Source organism: Colletotrichum higginsianum, chromosome 1 (assembly GCF_001672515.1).
Source record: "Colletotrichum higginsianum IMI 349063 chromosome 1, whole genome shotgun sequence".
In the NCBI taxonomy this organism is placed as follows: Eukaryota; Fungi; Ascomycota; class Sordariomycetes; order Glomerellales; family Glomerellaceae; genus Colletotrichum; species Colletotrichum higginsianum.
Window position 1 is genome coordinate 2,644,289 of NC_030954.1, and position 23,263 is coordinate 2,667,551.

Here is a 23,263-nt window from a genome sequence, read left to right on the forward strand (position 1 = left end):
CTTTGGGCTATAGTTATTCCAACACCATGAGACATAAGATCATCGTCCCGACTGCTGCAACCAGCTGTGAGAACAATGCATCCGCCACCCAATCACCACGCTACACATGCACTACCAACTCGGTCTGACGAATCCTTCTCTCGCTGACGTCTCGCGACTCGCTCATACTATCCTTTCTGACTCACACCTCGCCTCCTCTTTTCGTCACAGAAGAACAACCTCGCCCCTCTCCCCCCTATGTCATGCTCCAGACCCCGTCCTTGAATTCCTCAAACAGCGCCAGATCCACACCGGCCGCCATTGCCTCATAACCGGCCGGGTTGAGGTGCAGATGATCTCCCGTGTCGTACTCGGCTCGTAACCTCTCGGGCGCTGCAGGGTCCCGGACGATGGCGTCAAAGTCGATCACGGCGTCGAACCGCCCGCTGTCGCGGATCCACCCATTAACCCGCTGCCTCGTCCTCTCCCTCTCCGGATCCGAGTACGGCTGGCCGTCCCCCGTCAGCGGCGTGATGGTCGCCCCGAACACGGCGATGCCAAACCGGTGCAGCCGCGTGATCATCTGGTCGTACGCCGCCACAAGCCGGTCGCCCACGGCCTCCTGCGCCGCCGCCGTCGTTCCCGCCGTGCCGATGTCGTTAACGCCGATAAAAACCACGGCGTACCGCACGCCCGAGTGCGCGACGACGTCCCTGTCGATACGACCCAGGGCGTTAGGGCCGAGCCCGTCGGCCAGCACGCGGTTCCCGCCGGCGGCCTCGTTGACGATGGCGACCCCGCGGGTCGAGGGCTCGTCCTGCATCCGCGCGAGAAGCCGGTCAGGCCAGCGGTTGTTGGCGTTGGTCGTCGAGCCCCTGCCATCCGAGATGGAGTCGCCGACAATGGCGACCGCCGCTGACGCGCTGCCATCGCTCTTGGGCACCCAGGCCTCGATGGCGCTGATGAGGTACCAGTGGTCCGTCCGGGTGGCGTCGGCGCCGAGGTCCGCGTCGGCGACGTGGTCGCCGCGCACGAGGAACGACGTCGTCCGGCTGCCCGGATGGGCCGTGACGCTATTGGTCGACTGGCCGTCGGCTAGGTAGATGGTGACGGAGACGACAGACTGGGCCGCGACGGCGAGTTCGATGGGGTCAGAGAAGACGACAGCGCCGTTGGGTACGACGAAGCCACCGCTGCCGCCAGAGAAGGTGACGACCTGGAGGGAGTTGGTGTCGACGGCGCTCGTGCCGGCCGTGTTGTTTGCCGTGCGGGCGATGGTGACGGAGGTGACGGGCAGGTCGGATCCGCCGAAGGCGTTGCTGATCTGCAGGCGGAGGGTTGAGGCCGCGAGCGAGACCTTGACGGTCTGGCGGAGAGTTGCGTCGCGGAAGACACGGCCCGTCTCGTTCTGGTTACAGTCAGCCAATGTCTCGATGTCAGGAGTAGGGTGAGAAAGACTCACAAAGGGCGCCGGGGGCAAGTTGGCCGGCTCGCAGAGCTGGGGCATGGTTCCCCAGATGGTGACCCATTGCCTCTCATCCCGCGTGGGGCATCTCGGGCGCGCCTGTGCCAGAAGGGAGAAGAAGAGCAAGGCCGCAAGGGCCGTCTTGATGGAGAGCATCGTCACGACAAGCTACCTACGGAGATAATCAAGGCGAGTGACTGCAGATGACGGCTCCGACCACCCGCCGAGAGAGGGGACTGGAGAGCCTTATAACAGCATGCAGGTACGGACTCCCATGCTCTCATTGCGTCTGTTTCCCCTCAATAGGAATCACGCTTTCCCGTGGTTTCGTTGCAATGTGAGCGAAAGACGAGGCCACCCGGCAATACGGAACTGGTGGTACGCTGGGTGATGGGTTCAACCCGGCTGAAGTTCAGGCTAAATTCAATGTCTCGTGGAGGCCAGAGTCTTTGGGTGCGGCGGGAGATGAGTTCATCCCATGCAATGCAACGCCGTCTCCAAGTCCGTCCCGCTTTGGACCGCAGTCCCCGCATGGCGGGGGAGGAGATCTGGAGCGGTGACAACCGACGCGAGGGGGAGGGGTCAGGGCTGTTAGGCTCGGTCACTGGGATGATATAACGGGGTTGCAACGAAGATCAGTGATTGGCATTCCAATGATACACCGACGGTACACCAATGTGTATTGTATGATTTCAGGGCTGAAGTTTCTTTTTTCATTCAGGAAACGACTGTGTTTCTTCCTTTCCTCCAGCAATACCAAGTCAAACCAGCATCGAAACGAGCGGCATGGACCAAATCAGGCAACCTAAAATTTCCATCACTTCATGACGACATAATCCTTGATGAGAACGAATGAGCAGTCGACAGACAGGGCAGCAGGAGAGAGTCGGGAGGGGAGGCAAGAGGGATGTCGCGCCGAGAATCTCACTCTAGTCGGTCGAGTTCTTCCATCATGGCAGGGTCGGCGGCGACATCGGCCCAGTCACCGGCAAAGGCAACATATGCCTCGGATGGGTGGTTGACGACGCCATATTCGCTGTCGAGGTTCTCAGTCGCCTGACTGACGCGCGAGCGGGAGACGTGGACCTTCATGCTTTCCTTGGACGAGGTGTCCTTGATATCAAAACCGCCGAGGCATGGCTGGCCCCAGACCCACTGGTATGTCGACAAAGAACCGAGGGGATACACCCGATCGTGGAGATGGATGTTGTCCTGGGTCAAAGCAGACCCGAGGACAGCCGGGGTTCCGGCGGCCCTCCTCGTGGCGGTCTGGTCGACGACAGTGTCGTCTGAGCCCGTGGTCTCCGAGAGGGCCCCCGAGGCAGTGGCCTCCTCGCTGAGAGATATGACCGCGAAGCTTCCGTCATCTTCCGAATCGGCAAGAGGATCGTGGCCTTGGGCGAGGGAAGAAGCGGATTCGTTAGAGAGTTTATACTGGGGACTACGTTGTGGCGAATAGTTGTCGTGCTGGTAGTCCGTCGGGTCAACGTGGAAGAGCATGTGGTTGTGCTTGCGGTCTTGGGGATGAGGCATCTTTGTGTCAAGTCTGGGTATGCGAACGGCCATGATGGGTGTTGTAGATGGGAGAGGCGGGCCGTCGAGTGATGATTCTGGCCATGGAGGCAAGGTCAGCCCTTTTCTAAGGCGGTGGATGTCTGGCTTGACAGGGACAAGGGTTTCTTACCACAAGGTTACAAAGAGGAAGAGGAAGAAGAAGAAGAAGAAGAAGAGGAAGAGGAAGTGTAATAACGGTGCCGAAAGGGTATCGGAAGGGGCCTTGGCAAGGCCTGCTCGGGTTGGGATGAAGGGGAGTGAGCGATGCTGGGTAGTCGGGCGGTGGTGACGACCAGTAAGACGGTGCGTACTCGCGTCTCTCGTTTCAGGGAGACCTAACGAGGCTGTTCGTTCCAGAACAGCGTGCTGCAAATGGTCTGTATGCAAGAAGACAAGAAGGGCGTAGACAGTGTGTGGAATGGCGCTGGAAAATGGTGCTATGATGGTGCTGTATTTGAGAAGAAGGGGAGAAAAGAGTGTAAGAAAGGCATGGGAGCAGGGACATAGGGGATTTATACGCAGCTTACGCAGAGTGCAAGCTGTAAGGCGCAAGGTACGGGACAGCCGCGGTCGTGGGCGGTTGTTGGTTTGGGGTGTGGCACCTCGTTCTTCCTCCTCTCTCTTTTTCCCCCTCTCTTTTTCCCCTTCCTTTTCTTCATTGCCCTCTTTTCTGGCCGGTACCCTTCATCTGACCACCCCACGCAATCCAGGCACGATTTCACCGTCACCTCCCAGCAGCTCCATGGCTGCGCCCAACTACGAGCTGCATGTGCGGTGGTGGTGCGGCAGTGGCAGACCAGGTAGCGAGAGACGCAGGCCAAGGTCTGGCGAAGAAGCACCTGAAGCAGACGAGAGGAGAGAGGGTGTGTAAGAGCGTGGGTGTATGCGAGAGAGAGAGAGAGAGAGAGAGAGAGGTGCGTTCAGTGTTCAGGTAGCCGCGAGTTGGTGTGGAAGAAGCTGCATTTGGCTCGAAGGATGCTGCCCATAGGCTGACGGGGATGTATACCTACTGTATAGGTGTAAATGTGATCAGAGTATCTGTACCTAGGTACGGTAGGTAGGTAGTTAGGTAGGTAGGGTAGAGGTTTTGGTGTGGGGTAGTTGGAAGCACGGTACTTCCGCAGTGCTTGTCAGGGACCTTGACCAGGTGGAGTATCCGTAGAGTGGTGGCGGTTCAGGGGCCCAGAAGCAGAAAATCAATCCCCTGCAGATACGTAGACTCACAGAGACACCTCACCTACCAAAACACTTCCTGTAAACGCTTCCAACACCCATAACTGCTTGTCTTACGGTCTACCTCCCTCCCTCTCTCTTTAGTCATAAATCTACTGATCTCACGATTTGTTCTTTGCTCGTCTCGTACCCCCCACCCTCGACAGACTTGAGCCGTGGGAAACGACACTTCCCACGCCATTCTCGTGACACTGGCGCGATAAAAGGAGGCATGTATACAATCAGTGCGTGTCGCAAGCACGCAAGCTCGCATATGCGCCTCCCCGCCTCCGGATGTGTTGCGTGACAAAGACAAACTGTTCTTCGACTGGGACCCGACTCGACACTGCACACACTTGGACTTGGCCACGATCGCCAACGCTATCCTCACCTTGGTGAGTCTGCTCACCGAAAAGCTTAGCGGACACCTGATGCCCGGAGGCGGACCAGACGTTATCGACAGAACCCGTCAGCCAGTGTGTGACAAAACTCGCCCAATTACGATGCCAACTCGATAGGACGCTGGACGGTTTACCCAATTCAATCACCACACCACACAAAACTTAATCTTCCGCAGCCTTCATACTCTGTACCGAGATAGGGAATCCCGGTCCAACCACTTGCTCATGGCGCTATCGGATTGACCAACGACATGACGGCAGGGAGAATAGTTCCGCTCGTCTCGCGTCATCGGCTACGTTCGGCATTGAGCGCGGAACGCCGACCTCGATGGCATGGCATCATTGGCCCTATGCCAAGTGTCTGTCAACTTGTCAAGCCGAACATCAGCGTTGTTGCTCCCACCGAGTCCGCTACTGCTGTCTGTCAGTTGATCTGAAACGCGTCGTCGTCCACCGCCGCTCCCGGTCAGATCAGTCAATCCCTGTGACTCACTCATCTTGAACTTGCATGTCTTAGCCACTGCCATCTGATCTGTCTTGCATGTCAGTCCTGCCGCGCAGGGCCCGATCTCAGACAAGGGTGCTGCTGATATTGGAAAGGCACCGACGTGCTCTATCGACGAGAAGCTCCGCGTACCTCAGCTAGCAAAATAATGCCCCGGCGTTCCAAGTGGACGAACCGCCGCCGGGCGAACAGACCCCGTCCGACGTCATGATGCAGAATGCAACGCCAACCCCCGAGGACTGGGTCGTTTGGTTACCCTGCCTATCGGTATGCCTTTGGGAAACTAAGCCAGGCTCTCCGATGTCGTTGCTCTCTGTGCCGTTTCCCCGCAGCTCAGGCTGCTAGGGTGCCGGCAACACCGACGACTGCAAGCCAGGGGTGGGGGGGGAAAGAGGTTCTCGACGACTTCAAGTGAACGAACCGCTCGTTCCTGCACATCAGATACCTACCTATGAAAACATTGGTAGCATCACCGATCCCCTGAGCCAACGAGAGCCACTGGCAGGAGCACGACTCTCGGGGACGGGCTGCCACGCCACATCATCACAGGGAAACGATCCCTGATGCATTCACCCTCACCTGACGGCACGGACCCGGCCTGTCCCCAACGGCGGGTCCAATCCCCGGAGCTGTCGTCCCACTATTTCCGGGCGACAGTCCTAGGATTGCCGGGGCGCCTCTCCACATCCCCCAATACAGAACGCCCTAGGACGCAAAGTCCTATTATCCGCTGCAGCACGTTTGCCAAGCGCGTCGCTCTAGGACACCGTCAGCCATGTTGGCAACACCGAGAGCATGGCTGGTGACACCGAGAGAGATTCGGGATACGACAACCAAGGGGGAAAAGGCGCCTTAATTCCTGATCCTCAACCGGAACCCTTCCCCGACGTCCAACCCTCGCCAATCGATTGAAGTAGACGACTCGCCTCGCGGGGATCCCAAGATTCACGCATCCCAACGCACCCGATCCCCTCGTGACCACTGCGCGAAATACTTCCTGCCCCCGCCCGCTAATCCTTCCTCCCTCGAAGCCGCGGTGCCGGTTTCCCACAAGCGAGCCAAGATGGCCAAGATGCCCGGGTTTTTGGCGGAGTCTTTCCCTGACCAGTGACGAGAGACCCCACCGTCCATCCTCCAGGCTTCGAGAAGGCTTCGAGAAGGTCCCTAGCGCGCGGATCGCCTGCAGCAGCCCCTGTTCCGACATCCTCGTCCAAGACACACACACATACACACACCATAGTACACACGCATACACAGTGTACGTTTGCCAGTCCGACGCACATATGCTGTCCCTAGGGAACCATCCAGGACCATTGGCAAGGCTTTGCGGCCATCGAGACTCGAAACCTGAGAGGGGGGAAGGGGGGGCAAATACAGCATCGTGGGTCATTACAAGCAGAGAGACATGCGCAGCATTCACGCACACGCACCGAGGGTACGCAGAAAGGCATTGAGCTCCTGGGCGGTCATCCTCGTCGAATGCACCTTCACCGTCGTCGGTCGCCGGATTTGGCCATGAATTCCCTAGGGTTGCTGGTCATTTGGTCATCCCGACTCACCAGTGGGACGCGTCTTTCCGTCATACAAAACGCTACGGACACCTGCGTCTCCCTGCATCCTGGCCGACCTAAATCCTCCTGCACCCACCCTGTCTTTCAGCCTGCAGGCAGCCCGACCGACGGCCTAAGGACGGCAGCAGTACATGGTACATCCTAATCATCATCAACACCGACGCATCATCTGCACGCGCTTACACCTGGCTGCGAATTCATCTTCAGACCCCAAACGCCACAACGGTTATTGTTCATCACAATCATCACGCTCCAGCCCAACCACGGCTGACTTGCATCTGCGCATGCTGTACGTAAGCCGCCCGCCCCCAACTTCCAATACACCTTGTATATGGAGGACACTATTGCATCGAGCATTAAACGTGGGATTTGCATGCATCGGACTGGTATCCAAGACTTCGAGGTGCGCGGCCTCCCCATGGCGTAAATTCGATCAGCTGCGATTTGCAGCCTGCTTCCAGGTCGGCGCCATCAATATGCGGCCCCCATACTGCTCGCCCTCCGATCCTTGTTGCTATTATCCATAGTTGCTGCCGCTGCCGTTGAACCTTTCCTCCGGAGACCACCCGCCTTCAATCGACGGACGGTCTGATACGACCTGTCCAGCTCGTTCTCAACGGCACAACGAATCCGAAGCGCGGCAACGGCGGGCCAGACACTCCGCTCGCCCCTTGAGATCCAATAATCCAGCGTCTCTCTCGTTGGGGTCTCGAGCAAGCGCACAAAGTCACCTGCCGTCACTTCGGGGACTAGCGTCATCGAAGCCCCTGGTACTTGTTCGTCGACAAGGAAGCGACGTATACCCGCCGGGAGGAGACGCAGCGTGTCAAGCTGGCGCAGGCGATGCCTGATCTCCAAGCCCACCATGCGGGCCATGAAAGCCGTAATTGACGTCGTGCTGTTACGCGACTCCATGAGTGACGGACCGTGCATGTCGCTTTGCAAAAAGGGAATGAGGTACGGTCGAGCCTGGCTGACAATGAAATGGTTTACGTTGAAGAGCTCGGCTATACGGAGGAGTGGTGACTCGCGTTCTGAATATGAAACGTGCGTCCAATGGTGAAAGTCGATGGTATTCGCCGGTGCCCAAGGGACGATGTTCCCGTGTGCATCTTTGCAAAGCACCGTTGTCTCTCGGTGACCATAGAGACTGGCAGTGGATGCGTTCGAAGCCACTGCGGCAGTCCATATAAGCTTCACTAGTGTCAGTCTCGTTTCTAGGCCGAACAAAAAACACACAATACTCACCACATTCGGCGCCGTCAGGTAGTTGAGCAGTGTCGGAACGCCCCCCTGGTCGGCAGTAGCAACAGTGATGTTCAGGACTCTCTTGCTTCGGTTATATGCCTCTTCAAAAGTCAAGTCGCCCACATTGGCTCGCACGCAGTCCTCCAAAACCTTGACGTCGAGAAAGTAGCCCTCACGGGAGAATCTCTTCAGTCTTCTCAAAAGGGTATTCCACCTCGTGGCGTAGGATTGGTCCTTTTGCAGACCCTTTTCGGCTCTCGACTTGCCGGAAAACGCCGACAGGTCGATGCCCTCTCCTTTGAGTACATTGGGGAGCTCTTCCTCGGTGTGGATGGCCACCAAGGCGGCAATGAGAGCACCCGTCGCGGTCCCGGTAATAATCCGCGGGAGCAGGCCTCGCAGAAATAGCGCCTTGACGACACCGAGGTGGCAGACTCCGAATATGGCACCGCCCTGGAGAACAAGTGTGCTTCTTCCAAAAGCCTGTCGAGTGTCATGGATGAAATCTAACTTCATCTGATTTGTCAACCCGACGGGAGCTCCATGGTGGTCGGAGCCTGGGGTTGTTGGCAGATGTGTAATGTCCTCGACTGCCTCAGCGATTTGGGTGATGTATTCTTCGATCAAGTATTTTGTGCCGGCAAAGGACCGGTTGTATAGGGTCGGCGCAGTGATGTTGCCGAGGTTTCGGATCAGGCCGGAGCGGAGGAGGTTGACCAGCTTGTTAAGATTGCCGTCCTCTCTTGCGGTAATCAACGAGTTGAGGCGCTCGTTGATGAGGCGGTAGTCGTAGAACTTGGACGTCGGGTTGTTTCTCCTGTTGCAGCACGTAGGCTTTAGCATGTGCTACTGAGACATACGGGTACGAACAGCGGTTTCCTCACCATAAGTCCAGTCCAAGCAAGTTATCTAGATGCAGGGCAGCTTCTTCCCAATCTTCAAAGGCTTCGGCATGGCGTAGGAGTTCGAGCCATAGTTCGACGGGGGTCTTGCGTGTGTACCAATCGCGGAGTTTCTGCAGACGCGCATCGAGGTCAGTCAGCCGCATCTCGTCCAAGCAAAGCCGTCGTTCGCCGACAGACCATTCGTAGGGTGTCGGCGAGCGATGCGCGCATCGGATGAGTCGTAGAAATACACGTACCTGTTGCCAAAAGTGCGTCACGTCTACGGCCACTTGCCAAAGCGCAACGACGACTCCCATGGTTGCGCGACGGCGATAATGGTGGTGAAGACCATGGGGGATCCCGAGCTGGCGGGGAATAACGATACGGATACTGACGAGGATAATGACGAGTTATACGGGGTGGTCATGGCATTATGGCATTATCGGCCTGGTGGAGCGAAGCGAACGTTCTGTCTCTGGCTAGGCGGGCGTTTGCATTCCAAGTTCCAGGGAGGGCCGGGCGACGGGAGTGATAGGTAGATAGATAGATGAGGGGTGGATGGATGGATAGTATACAGAGAACGACAGTATATTTACAGACCAGACAATACCGAACTCATCAACCGCGTGAGGACGAACGAGCGGGCGGACGAATGACGGTCGGTGAGGTAGGTAGAGAGAGGGGGGAGAGGGGGTGGGATGCGAAGGGGAGAGATTGTGTGTATGTGAGAGAGGGACAAGAGAGAGAGTCAGATGCATGTGTGTGTCTTCAATAGTCTGCGGTACGACAGAGTCGAAGCCCGTGGGTTCATCCACGGCAAATTGAAGGAGGAACGGATACTTGTTTGACTCGGCCACCACCGTACCGGACAGTTGTCCGTGGTTTGGCTCGGCTCACGGCAGGCACAAGAGAGCACCGCGAAATCAACAACTGCAAGCGCAGCAGGGAGCAAGGAGCAGCGGTGTTCGAAATTGCCGTCGGTTTCCATGGCCAGATGATCTGGAGATTCTGGGGCACGCTGCAGGCCGGGACCACTTCCCCTCCCTCCAATTGCTTGCGCTGCAGCAGCATTTGCTAGGTGCATTACGGCATTGACATGGTGCATGTTGACCACGAGACCCCACCCCACACACCCGTACAGCACTGCTGAGAAGTTTGGGGGGGGGGGGGCAGCTCCCTCAGCTCCTTGGCTGTGCCGTCCCATGCTGGACGCTAGCTTCGACATGTGATAATGCCATTTATGGGACAGAAGGTCTCCCAAACTCTGCGAAGCGTCCCCACGCACCTACCATAGCCCACCAAGCAAAGGTACTTTTCACTTCAAGAAGCGTTGGGAAAGTATACTTACCTGCCCTTGGATCGATAATTGAAATCACCTCATATCGTATCAGGCTTAAGAGCCCGCTCAATCTCAGTGGGCTGCCACGATGTGATTCCATAAGTACATGCTAAGCCGTTCCCAACAAAGTCCACCGACCTTCAACGGCCAGAGAGCGATGACAAAGAAAAACGGACAGTTACAGTACCCGCACGTGTCCTGCCGTTTACAGGCGCCAGTCCCGGCGTGGACAAGTCCCACGAGATGATGTGTCACGACGCGTGCTGATGGGCTCGTCATTCTTCCTTTTGGACGATAAATGAGACAAGTTCGTGTCAATCTTGCAGTGCTCCTGCTGCTTGCATCTCGATTCCTTTCTAGGGGCGCGGTATCTGGAGCGCTCGCACCAATTGCGCAAAAGAAAAGTAGGCCTGTTATAGTACATTGGTTATGGCCAGCTCGGTGCAAATGAGCTAGCCTAGAGCCTATGGCAGGTCGCCGGCGATATTCTCACTCCGAATCATCGTCGTCGACAACATGGCGCCTTCTTCCGCGGCCGCTTGTCTCCATCATGTCATCATCGTCGCCTTCGGCGTCGTCGTCGTCCGACCTCCTCCGTCGCTTCTTGTACCGTGGCGCCTCGTCGTCGCCGAGAGGCTCCTCGTCGTCGTCCTGGTCTCCCTCGCTGACCTCCTCGTCACTCGCAACAATAAAGTCATCCTCCATGTCATAATCATCTTGCCTGCGAGCACCAGAAGGCAGGTCGTCATCAGAGTCATACTCAGGACGCCTTCGCTTTTGCTTCGGTGCGCCGGGCATGCCCCTCTTACGCGATCCACCAGCGCGTCGTCCACCCTCGAGGTCCCCAATCGAGAGACCTCCGCTGCGGCCAAATCCACGACTGGAGTCCATGCGGGCCGTCTGCGTCTCCCGACGCCGTTGCATCTTCATGCGCTCCTTTTCTGCCTGTTCCGCCTGTCTCTTGCGCAACTCGGGATCCTGGATTGTGTTGATGATCATGTCCTTCTCCTGCGGCTTTTGCGATATCGTCGCCATGCGCTCCGCAAGAGCAATGAGGGCGTCGTCGGCAACTTCCTTTCCGGGTCGGACAATATACTGATCGGTGACATGTCCCACGAACATGAGGAAGTTGCTGGAATACTCGGCGGCGGCGGCGTAGTAGTGTCCGTCTTGAAGTTCCGAGTATGGTTGGTCGGGCCCAGGAGCCAGGGCCTTAGTTGTTACTTCAAAGTGCTCGTCGCCGACGGTCATCGTTACAGAGCCGTCGCTCCATCTGTGGATCATGGCGTTGCTCTGCAGCTTGTTTCCCTGTCTCCGGACGCGGATGTCTGCCTTGGGCACTTCAGCTTTGGCGTTCTCAATGTCTTGCTCAGTAGGCTCGAATGTTTCGGGATCGAAAAGCGTGGGGACGATTCTCATGAACTTCGGGACACGAAGAGATCGCAACTGGTCGTCGTTAGCGCACGTCGCGGGCCCGCGACTCGGGGGCCGTCGCATCGACTTACTCTCTGATCTTTCGCCTTGGGGATGCGATGGCGCTGCATCTCAACAGCCTCAATGACCCTCGTCTCATAGTCCGTCGATGCCGGCGCCTCGTCATCTCTGCCGTAGCCCTCGCCCGCATCCTGATCGGATGCCGCGTCGCGTTCGCTGCCGGCACGACTACGGTCCTCAAGGACATCGTCCGCCGGCTCGTCGCCGAAGAGATCCTCCTCATCTTCCTCAGGAAGCTCGACCAAATCTTCCGAGTCCGACATGATGATGATTGGTGACTAGGAATATTGATGGAGGAGTATTTTTTGGTATCGGACTGTCGGTGGGCAGTTGTACGTGCTTGACAGCTCAGCTAGCACCTTTGCTTTCAGAAAGGTCAAGAGCGAGGCTTGAACAGTCCCTGTCGCACAACATCGACCCACTTTTGCGTTGAATTGAATTGAATGAGGCTGGAACCTACCTACACCGCCACACCTGTAGGTACCCATCCGGAGGTAAGAACTACCGAGGAGGGTTTCGGCAGGGGTTTAAGCCAGATTGCACCACCTAGACTTGTTTGAAATGGGGCGTAGACCGCTTTTTCAATGAGAGAAACAGATCGGCTACCTTAAAGCTGTGCTCATGTCTACTGAGATGCTTTGGTTAAACGATATAGCAAAACACACCGCCGGCGTCCCAACCTCCCGTAAGGATAAGAACGCCACACGAGGCTGAATTAAGACCCTTCTTTCTGTATAGCGCGAGCCCAATTGCGATGGAGCGACGGACCATTGGGACCCAAGGCTGTGGAGAATGTGATCCGTGCGCTCGCTTAATGCGACACTTGCGGTCTAGCGCTCTTTATGCTGCTACTCCTCGAAGATGCAGGAGCGAACGTAGTCCGAAGAAGCTCACCTTCAATTGCCCCTTTTCAGCTTAACTCTCCCTCCTTGCTTGATATCCGGCCACTTTTCGATTATCAAACCGTCGTCTGGATTCAGCAGAGCTGAAACCAAGTAGTCCAGCCTCTCCAAGTTCTTCCAGGAGGTGCGCCGGACGACTCAACCTTATAACCCCCTCCGACTCCCCCTCACCGCGAGTACCTCCTCTATCATGTCGAACCTCTTCTCAGGAATGTGAGTTGCCATCATTTATTTTCCTGTCATTACTTATCGTCCTGCGAATTGCTTCTTCGTATCCTTCCTCCTCATCTTCCTCCCCAATGTTCCCTGCATGATGGAAACACGGAGAACCTCAGGTTTCATGGTGGCTGCACAGCAGATAGCTGTGAAGTTGGTCATTCGGCTAGTGCCGCAGACAGCCCATACTTTGGTGCATGCACTCCTGCCCGGCGACCGCTGAGACATGGGGTGCATTATCACTTGAGGCTATTGCCAAAGCATGGATCATGAAGGCCTGGCCGAAATTTGTAGAGCTCAGCAGCACCTCTAGGTTATGTCCACGGCTGCCTTTCCTTTCATTTTGGCAACGCCAGGTTGGGATGCTCAGTTGCCTCCCTCGGCTGCCCAAAGTCGACTATCGTGCTCCGAACAACCATCACCAAACGCAGAAACAAGTGTGGCCTTGAGCAAGTACTCATTGCTTTGCCCTTACTCAACGCAATGATTGCATCTCATCCGCATCACAACTAGCCGCCTATTGTGTTGAAGCTTTGGTGCACCTAGCTAGGGCGGGGAAGAGCAATGTGGCAACAAAACAAGACAGCAGTCACCATCAATCTTCAGACGATTACACAACACTGCAGCTCTTCATTCAAAACCTCAGTCCAAGCTTGAACAAGAGACTGTTACCAAGGCACACTTGACTTCAAGTACCAACCGCTAGCAAGCCACCAACCAGCCTGGCATTTATGGATGGAAGCATGTCGCAAAATAAACGCACGTCTTCTTGCCTACCAACGTCAGGGTTTTCGTCTGGTCCCTGCCCGTCACCAAGAGGGCAAAAGCCTTCCAACTACCAAAGTTCCGATGGGCCTATGAATCCTGGTCATTGGTGGCCACAGCAATCCATTTGGACTTTCTTGGCCTTCACAAAATCATCCGCAAACGAGAGGAAAGCCCCCCAATGTCTGCCTGGCCACCTTCCCTACCATCGACCTTGACACAAGGGGCGGGTGCCCATGCAGAACTAGCTGCCTCCCTCAAACAATTCCTCGAGGACGCAGCTGTATCATTGTCTTCCCTGCTCATCCCTTCAGACGCCCTCTTTTGCAGTTTTTGCAAAATTATCCTTCAAATACTCTTTCCATACACAACTCAAATCCACCAAATCCTTCCCCCTCACTCCGTTTTGCCTTGCGGCCTAGAGGTGCGAGGTCTCAGACATCCCTAGATTGCCAACACAAGCCAGCCCGCAGAGCCATGCCTAGTCTGAGTCAATATCTCTCAACATGGATGGAGCAAGCCCTTGGCTTCTGGTACCGCCCGGCAGCCGGCTTAGTGGTCGTTGTCACCATCACATTAGACATCTTCCTTTGCCTCGGAGTGTTTATTGTGGCCTTGAGGCTCCGTCAGCTAATCAGACATTGATCAACAGCAACGCCCGCTTCCGGGGACAAGCTGCCAAACCGCCTGGCTCGAACAAGTCCCCGACGTCTTCTACCGCCGGTCAGCAACCTACGTCACCGACCGTTTCCCACGGAAGCCAATCGTCCACCAACCTCGCTCCCAAAGTCCCGCCTCTGCCCAACTCCCCTTCTCTCGCCCACTCTATTGGCATGGACGACCAGGGTAGCTTGACCGACGGAGACAGCATCCTCAACTCCTACCATCTCCCTCGGCCCATGCCTATCTGGCTCAACTCCAACTATGGCAAGCATATTGTCAAGGGCAACTTCATGACCCTCAGCGCGAGACCCAAGACGGTCGAGCAGGGCGAGTGGATCGCTCACCAGGGTAAGTAGCGACTCTATCACTGGTGCCGTTTATCGCTAATGAGACGCAGTCGTCGAGCACTACAGAAACCTCTGGAATTTTGTTCGTGTTCTCCACGAGAAGGAGGAGGATGGCTCGACTATCTGCAATGCCACCACCTGTCCCAGAATGTCCGCTGGAGCGTAAGTTACCAAAAGCCTCCTCCTCGGCTCCGTTGCTAACGCCCTACAGGAACCACTCATTCACCTGGCTCAACAGTCGTCGGGAACCGGTCGAGCTTCCTGCCTTCGAATACATGACTCTTATGCAGAGATGGATCTCGGGCAAGATTGACGACACCAATATCTTCCCGACCGACCCTTCGGGCGTCTCGTATGCGCACAACTCGGCCATCACCACGACGCCTCTCTCGCAACTCACAAACCCCGGCGAGCCCGACTGGATCGGCAAGCGGTCCGGCTTTCCCCAGAACTTTATCGACGTCTGCCAGACCATCTTCCGCCAGATGTTCCGCGTCTACTCCCACCTCTATTGGGCCCATTTTGTCGAGCCCTTCTACCACCTTAACCTGGAGAAGTCTCTCAACAGTTGCTTCAGTCACTTCATCCTGACTGCCACGGCTCTCGACATGCTCAAGCCCCACGAGCTTGAACCCATGCAGCCTTTAATCGACCTCTGGGCTGCCAACGGCACCTTCCCTCCCGAGTCGAAGGCTTACGAGTACGCCAACCTACGAGCTGGCGAGCGCCTGATGCACCTGGCTGGCGTTTCCTAAGTGTATGCGCAAAACTTCACGGCACGGCTAGGAGGATTCAAAGTGGGGTATTACGTTGCAACACGAATTCTGGTGTTCTGTGTCCTTGGGACTTGGGGGTAAAATTCTTGAACACTAGACTCGTCGATCATGTCCCCTTTTTCGCCATGGACGCCGGAACATTCAAGACTGGAAAGAAGTACTAGAGGTTGGGAACCAACACGACAATGGCCCTCCAAAAGAAAAAGAAAAAAAGCTTTTACACACCACGCACGCATTGCATTCGCAGCAGCCGAGAGGAGAATGGGCTGCATGTTGGAGTTTCGGGGTTGCTACGACAGCCAGGCAGGCAAAGTCTCGGAGTCTCGCTCGCAAACAGGGATGAACATCGCCTCGCATGGAATGGTTTTGGGGGATTTACGGGGAGGGAGAGAGAAAGCTGATGGTAGACGAAACATTCCATAGGCAATCCACAGTTGACAGTCGACAGTGCCTTTCTCGACCCTTAGGGGACGGATGATGTTCTAGGCGGCTATCACGATGATACAACAGTCAATGACGACTGTCTTGTTTTTCTCGACAATGAACCATCCAAGCGCAGCATACTCCTTATTTTACATGTCCTTCAGCGCCTCGTGCCCGGTCTCGAGCCTTGCATGAGTAACTGCATTCTCATCAGCATCTGCGCGCGCATCGATCGAACCCCCCGTTCTCGCTACAGGTTGGTGGCTAGCAAGGTGGGGGTTAAGACTCACAGCCACTACCAAACTCCGTCGCTTTTGGCCTCATTTAGCCCCTTGAAGTCTGCGTCTCTGGACCCGGACAAGTCGATGGCCCGCATATCATCGAATCGGATCCCCGGGCCCGTGACCATTTCCTTGAGGACGCTGGACACCATGAGCCGGCCGTAGTGCCCGTCCGGGTCGGCGCGGAAGTAGTTCACGTCGTGGACGAAGACGACGTCGACCTGGAGCGGGTATTCGGGCTCCGAGCGGACGAGGCCCGAGCTTGGGAGGACGGCCATGGACCCGGAAGCTGTTGTCAGCTGCAGTGCCTATTCGGGTCAGAGAGTCGACGTGGACCTGGTACAGGTGTTCAGGATCGAGAATCAGTGTTTCTCGGCGTACGATTTTCTCGTTTTACGGGTATCCTGACCTTGGGAGGGGAAACCTAAGAGGTCGGGCACATAAACCGGGGGCAAGAGACATACTTGAACCATGAGGGCGGGGATGAGCGTGCGAAAGCTGGACATTGAGAGCCGACTTTCTTCAGGTTGTCATTATGCTAATCTGACACAACGTGGTGATTCTTTTTTCAAAGAATTGTCGATACTGACCCAGACGGGAGCTTAGGGTGACAGGGAACAAGCCCGAGGCTATCAAGAAAGCCTTTCACCCTCAGGTACGTATATAGGGAGCGATGTCGAAAATGAGCCCCCCCCCCCCTTTCCCCCTCGTACAGAGTGCAGGAGAACAATTTAATTTCGTTAGCTCGAGCAAGCACATGGAAAATCTCAAAACTTAGCCGGTGGACGCTGTGTTATGCTACAAATGCGGTATACATATACTTCTTTATGCATTTCTCACGCACATCGGACCCGGCGACATATCCCTTGTGGGTTCCCCGGCTTGGACATGCACTCTTTTGCGACGCTGATTTCCACAATCCCTACGTGAAGACAGCCCCGGACGGTTTTTTATGACGCCACCCAGTGATGCTAGAACGGTGGTTCAACTCTCGTCTCTTAAGAACGGTCCAAACGAAATAACTCACGAGTTTGGCGACTTTTGGCTTGTGTCCCAAGAGCGAGTTGGCTAGAGACCTTCGACGTCAGGGCGTGAGATCTTGATCAATGCTACCTGGGTCTTGCAATTCTCTTATCGTCCTTCGTTGGCGTTGCGGTATAGAGCGGCATTGGAGTCTTAAGACGGCACCCCTCGTATGCAATTTCGCTTCCGGCTGGGGGATTGGCGACAGTTTGATCGAAGGCAAGTGTTCCTATGAAAGCAGGTCTTCGAATAATGGGGAAAAAAGCGGTTGAACCGACTGCAACAGTGTATCGTATACGATCGAGAAGAAACAAACCAGGCAGAGTCAGGGAGCAAAGTTGGGATCATTAAAGCATACGGAGAGCGCCTTAAGGATAACGAATGGCATAATAGCAAAAGAGAGACATCGTCAAATCTTATCATGGACACGTTGAATTAGGTGTCAGGGGCTAGGTTCAGCCCATTCCCATATCTCATTCATGGTGACTGTGTTCCCAGCAAGCCCGTCGGGGAAGCGCTCATCGCCCTCAGCAGGAGGCCCCAAAAGCAGAGACTTGGATGAGCATCCGAGTTGCACACACGGTAGAGCCATCACCCCGGAACCCAAGCTGGGCGATGGTGACCAAGGTGACGTGGTTTCCAAAGAAAGTTATGACGAGCTTCTGAAGAGTCCCAAGAAACATCATCATCCGATGTACCTGAGACCAGACGACGGTCAGAGGTCTCTGATCGCCCAAACAAAGAAACTTTTCCGATTGGGAACTTGTTTAGACATATCTGCGTCGGTAGAGGCCCTTCGCTTACGAATGTCCAAAGGCGTAAAGCGACAAGCACAAAGAGCCATCCAGAAGCGAAGCCATGGAGCTTACTGATACCGCTCGCCTGGGACACACGCATCGAGAATAACAAACCGAATCATCTCGTTTACACATCCTGCCAGACCGACATCTCCCCATCCGAGGCCACCCTCATGAGACGTCGCCAATGCGGCTTTGGCATTCGGTTGGGAGAAAATAGGATAGACCACCGCCCCCCCCCCCCCCCTCTCGCAGTAACCCCCAACACACCGGCGCAGGCAACTGAGTCTTGAAAAAGTAGAAATATACCTCCTCAAAAATCCAAACTCCCGAGAACGATACAGCAAGGTGTTCGTCCCCTTTGCGCAAGAGGCGTTCTGTAACTGCCAGCCCGCGTGGGTTGTTGTGGAACACTGCTATGAGTAGCTGGGGGGGCCTACATGGCGAAGACTCGATCTTGGCAAGAAGGCGAATGTGATTGTACGCAAGACTAGGGAGCAATAGCTCACTTCCCAGGAAACGGGTGTGTCTATTTCCAAACAATCTACAGGGCCAGTGCAAACTTTCCCGTCATTTGCGGGTTTTCTCGACGAACAGGCTTCTTCATTCTTGAAAGCCTAGGACCGCGTATCACGAACCCCCCCCCCCCCCCCCCCCCTCCCCGCGCTGAGAGTTAATGAGCCATCAAAGAGGTGTGAATCCAGAGCTCGAAGCTTTCCCATGGCAAACAGGCCAAAGCTCCCGTCCGGATTCAGGACAAATCTGCCTCCGTCGGCAAGCATCCCATGAGAAGCCTGGCACGATGGCAACGAACCTCCGCCATGTGCTATCTCCTGCTCGAGAGCCTGGACAGGGTCTAGGAGTTCCGGCAATGTAAAACTCCTTCGTCACGAAACAACAGAGGAACTAAGCGCACAGACAGCGCGCCGATCCGGCCGCCGCGAGCTCGGAACTTTCAAGTGCTCGTTCTAGGAGAGACCCCAATGTCGTTCGAGGACGAGAGGTTAGGCCTGGGTTCAATCTCTCAACCTAGCCGCCAGGCCTTCATCAACGTTCTCGGCCTCTCCGGCTTGGGATCGCATTGGTATTGGTATCAATTTTCTAATCGATGACACATCAGCTCCAGTACAGACATCTGCCATCACAATGCACCAATGCCTGTTCCCGTTTCGCTCTCCCCCCGGAGACTTACGGCTACCGCGACAAAGTCGAAAAGTCGTAATCAGCATCCGGCCGCCGGCCGTTCCGCCAAGCACCAGATCCTATCCCGAACAACTATTGTCCTTTTAATTTTAGAAAATGCCGACCGCCTCATCCCGAGGGAAAAGGGGGACATGTGCCCGCGACGTCGTATAGTCTCGGTCGTATGACTAGTGGATATGCCTCCCTTTCCTCCACGCGAGTGCGCGTGTTTGCATCTCTCTCGCCGCTGCCCGCGAGCGACGGTTGATCAAGGGTATTTCATTTCGGAAACCACTACCCGCGTGCTTACGCATATGCGGCCCAGCACCAAGCTCCGTTTCAGAATAACCCGTCAGAGACCCAGATCAGTGGCTTCCCTGCCGCCCCTCCCCCCGGCCGAGCAAGACCAGGAGCGACCAATCTGTTTTCAGACCTAGCAACCCAAGAAGACCTTTCAAGCAGCAAGGGGTCCGGATCAGGAAATGCAGGTCGGAGTAGGAGGCGAAAGGAGCTTCACCGCCAACCTGGGACTGCGTGGGATGAGGCGTCTGCCAGGCACGACTGGACGAAAAAGTGGGACGGGAAGAAGCAACCATGCCCAACCCTTCGGGCAGGGAACGATGAGTCAACTCTCGAATATCGTGAGAAAGAGGGAGAGAGTATGTGTGAGAAAAAGCATCCAACACTTGGTACGATGAGAAGTGAGTGGCCGGTTGAGTTTGTTTGCTGGCCGAGCTCCGTCGGATTTTCGAGACAGGAAACCCTAAGACCAGATCCCAGTTCCCTGTTGCTCCCGCCCACAGCCAGAAGTTTGGGACCAGAAAGATCATGGATGCTTGGTTTCCTCTAGCAGAGGAAGTACCGAGCCCTCAGAGTATCCGTCGATGGACGCCATAACGGCGCAGTCTACAGAGTACGTCGTAACGGCTCTGCAACGCCCACACGGCGGAGACATGCAGATGGGCCGAGGTGCCGGTGACCGTCGGATTGTCGCAGCACAGGATCTCGTTAATCGCCCGGGTCCGTTTTGGGGGCCGCGAAAACGCATGCGCAGGCGGGCATTCTGCGATGCGCCATAAAGTTTCCGCTTGCGTGCGGAGGCTGGTGAGAAGTGACGAGTGGCCGGGTGACGAGACCCTTCTGGCGGAGACCGCGCTCTACTCTTCACGACATCGCGACGACTGATAGGATGCTGCGACGTGCCTCCGACGCGGCGACGCAGAGCGCAGAGTTTTCCTTTCTCGAAGAGTCATTGCTCTGGAGACCAACTGGTTTTTGCCTCTGAAGATTCCCATTCAGACGGAATGATAGCCGTTCGTGGGTTGGCGACCTGCACGGCCTCTCTTCACCGCCACGGAGGCGTCGGTTGTGTGGGCGGGGAGAAGTTCCGAGCAACTCTTGGAACCCACCAGTCTCAGTCACTTTTTTGCAACAGAGCGGGAACCCTGGGCGTGTGCATGAATGGAATCTGGAAACGAATGATCCAAGCTCCAGAGGCTCGACGTTGTCGGGATACAGCTCCTGGCCCTGCTGAAGCTCCATTGACGTGACGGGGACACCGTGCGCGTCTTGATGTCAGGCCCTTTTCTCTCCTTCCTTCGCTACCGTAAGGGAGTGTTATCCTGCGTTGACCCCCGACGGACCCAAGACTCTGGATGATGTCGGAGGGGTGAAACGGAAGCTGTGGATCGCGGCATCGCATCGTGGTAAGCAGCGGGGGTTGGGATCCATCGCTTGATGCTCAATCTCCGACTTCAAAGGTGGAAGGGCAAGGGAGAAACTCGGAAGGTCGCTCCGGAGTGGATACCGGGGACGCGAAGCTTAAGCTGCCGGTGGGGGGGCTCACCGACAAACCGTCAGTTTCGACGGGATTGTGGCTATGAGTCAAAGAAAAAAGTGAAACTTGTGCGATGGTGATCCGTCCTTCCAACCCCTTCGATCATCGGGAGGCCGCGTAAGGTTTTCTGTCGTTGTTTTGCTAGTTCGCAACAGCCACTGCAAAGCAAAACCGGGAGACCCTTCGCTCGCAATGTCGAGCGAGACCGGGGATCCTCACCGGGATGCTAATTCGGAAGAAGCGGTCTTGGATCTAAAGCGAAGTTCCAGGGAGCAGGGGTGCTCAGAAGTTCAGATGCCCCGCCGGGGTCAGCCCTGCGGGAATTCGTCCCAAGGGTGGCTGAAAGAAATATTCCTTTTCGTCGTCAGCCATGGACCTTGTTGGAAATTGGACGATTTCCCGGCAGAAGAGAGACCAAAGGATCGGTGATGGTTGAACATCCTTCGAGACTACGGTGCGAGCTGTTTGCGTGGGTTCTGAGGGCGCCTTGAGAAGCTGAGCCAACTGGTTTGACTAATTACAGCCATGCAAGACAGGTCGAGACCCAGTCTAACTGCGAATATGGCAGAGGCATGAATGAGGCTTTGAGTCAGTCGAATTATTATTCCTCCGTTATCCGGAGTGCCCCGAAGGTAGTTGGTCACAACGAGCAAGGCTCATCCACCATAGCGGATCGACTGATCTCGATCTGGTCGTTCAGGTTGGGCAACAACGTACGCTTGGGTACGATATTGAGGTCAGCCGCGCCCCATGCAAGAATTAGAACTTGGCAGGCGGATCATGCCAAGGCAGTGGAAGAAGTAAGGCCCGTGGTGAAGGTCCAGAAACGCCATGGGAAGGCCAGAGGCCTCTCTTCGCCATGTCCATGCAAGGCGCATAAGAAGTAAGATGAGGCAACGCGATCAATGTTGGAGAGGAAGGGGAGACTTCCGTATGGATAACCCGGGTCGGCGCAACGGGCGCAATGCTGGCGTTGGGCGCATTGGGGCGAGACTCGGTCTAGGAGAGGGAGAGATAAGTAGAGAGTGCGTGATCGAGGCGTGTTGCTGTCGTACACGGCGCACCTCCAATAGCGGAATTGGCGGTCTGAGGCTGCGGCTGCGTAATCAAGCTATTCGGAGTAAGGGTCATTGTCCGGAGTTGGCCAGGTCTAGGCCGCAGATTGGGCTCGCTCCGTCGTCAGGAACGCGCGAGAGGAAACGGGACGGGAGGAGACGACGCTATTGGAAGCTATAGCCCGGGTCCAGCTCGCGTCAAGCGACAACCGAGAAGAAGATACCCCAGGCACAGTAGAGGTGAGCAAGGTGAGGTCAGGGTGATGGTCGTGCTGAACCTATGGCAAGAGCTGAGAATAGAACACAATGGGTAGGCAGGTAGGTAGCCAGTTGATCGATGCGGCTAAGGGGGTGGTGCCGGTGAGGTGCGGTGGATTGGTGGATTGGTGGATTGGTGGATTGGTGGATTGGGATGGTGCAAGTTGCAAGTCCTCTCCCTCCGTTCCCTTCCTGTACTGTACGTAGGACGGGCTGTACCTCATGCTGCGGCATCGTTCGCTCGCCTCACTTGGACGATTGGCTCGCGACGGGGACTGCGCAGTTGCAGTGGTCCATTAACGGGTCGTTTTAAGCATGCACTCCACTTTTCAAACGGCGCCATTGCGTCTCCCATTCCCCGGCGGTGCCATCCTGCTTCCCATCTTCCATCTTTTGCTTCCTTCCGGCTTTCGCGGCGGCCGAGTTTTTCCAGAAGGTGAGGAGGCGGATCCACTTGCCGGATTGGTGTCAGAAACGCGGGCGGCAAAAGCTAGCTACAGGGGAAGCTTAGAGGCAGTCTGACTCTCTGAGAGGAGGCAGTATCTTCAACAGCTGCAACTTCAACTTCGTACATTATCCGTACGTAGAAACGGGTCCATCGGTGGAGACGCGCATGATTCACGTCGCCGATGCATCTCCGTGCAGCACGCCGTGGGGTTTTGGTATGGTTCCTGGTCGTCTGGCGCGCCATGGGACGCGAAAACGCGTGTGATGAATCACTGGGGGTCGACGGTCGACGGTCGACGGAGCATATACACGATGGTTCCCGGACGCTGTCGCCGCTGCCATCGGGCAAGGGGAGGTAAGGTCAAGACGGACGGAAGTGCCTCCCATCTGACACGGCGGTCATTGAGGGTACTGGCTCATACCGCGCCGCACACGCTCTGACGACGAGGCCCAAAACAAGAACCACGGCACACCGACAAAGCAGCATTAGGAGGAGAAGGGGGTCTTCAAGTTGGCGATAGGCCGCTCTGTATGCGGCCATGAAGCACAGTGGAGCTGGGGCTTGCTCGTCATTCTCTTCAGGCTATGAGTGGCTGGCCGGTGTTGACATTCCTGCTTGGGCATCACCGGCGGCACTGT

General features: G+C 56.0%; 6 protein-coding genes across 6 annotated transcripts; 1 reads left to right on the top strand and 5 right to left on the bottom strand.

Annotated features, from left to right (window-relative positions):
* Positions 1–235: 235 nt before the first annotated feature.
* Positions 236–1,600, bottom strand: CH63R_00814 (GDSL-like Lipase/Acylhydrolase; the record flags this gene model as incomplete). Its single annotated transcript, XM_018295789.1, has 1 exon — positions 236–1,600. The coding sequence occupies one exon, from the start codon at positions 1,598–1,600 to the stop codon at positions 236–238; it is 1,365 nt and encodes a 454-aa protein (XP_018164151.1).
* A 768-nt stretch (positions 1,601–2,368) lies between these two features.
* On the bottom strand, positions 2,369–3,010 carry CH63R_00815 (uncharacterized protein; the record flags this gene model as incomplete). The annotated part of the gene is made up of 1 exon (XM_018295790.1): positions 2,369–3,010. The coding sequence occupies one exon, from the start codon at positions 3,008–3,010 to the stop codon at positions 2,369–2,371; it is 642 nt and encodes a 213-aa protein (XP_018164152.1).
* A 4,148-nt stretch (positions 3,011–7,158) lies between these two features.
* CH63R_00816 (Patatin-like phospholipase) lies at positions 7,159–8,983 on the bottom strand (the record flags this gene model as incomplete). The annotated part of the gene is made up of 3 exons (XM_018295791.1): positions 7,159–7,881; positions 7,936–8,752; positions 8,820–8,983. The coding sequence occupies 3 exons, from the start codon at positions 8,981–8,983 to the stop codon at positions 7,159–7,161; spliced, it is 1,704 nt and encodes a 567-aa protein (XP_018164153.1).
* A 1,664-nt stretch (positions 8,984–10,647) lies between these two features.
* CH63R_00817 (Lipid acyl hydrolase) lies at positions 10,648–11,915 on the bottom strand (the record flags this gene model as incomplete). Its single annotated transcript, XM_018295792.1, has 2 exons — positions 10,648–11,604; positions 11,664–11,915. 2 exons carry the CDS (start codon positions 11,913–11,915, stop codon positions 10,648–10,650), a joined length of 1,209 nt encoding a protein of 402 aa, XP_018164154.1.
* A 2,126-nt stretch (positions 11,916–14,041) lies between these two features.
* On the top strand, positions 14,042–15,300 carry CH63R_00818 (Mob1/phocein family protein; the record flags this gene model as incomplete). The annotated part of the gene is made up of 3 exons (XM_018295793.1): positions 14,042–14,546; positions 14,596–14,707; positions 14,757–15,300. The coding sequence occupies 3 exons, from the start codon at positions 14,042–14,044 to the stop codon at positions 15,298–15,300; spliced, it is 1,161 nt and encodes a 386-aa protein (XP_018164155.1).
* A 739-nt stretch (positions 15,301–16,039) lies between these two features.
* CH63R_00819 (uncharacterized protein) lies at positions 16,040–16,531 on the bottom strand (the record flags this gene model as incomplete). The annotated part of the gene is made up of 2 exons (XM_018295794.1): positions 16,040–16,333; positions 16,490–16,531. The coding sequence occupies 2 exons, from the start codon at positions 16,529–16,531 to the stop codon at positions 16,040–16,042; spliced, it is 336 nt and encodes a 111-aa protein (XP_018164156.1).
* Between the last annotated feature and the right edge of the window lie 6,732 nt (positions 16,532–23,263).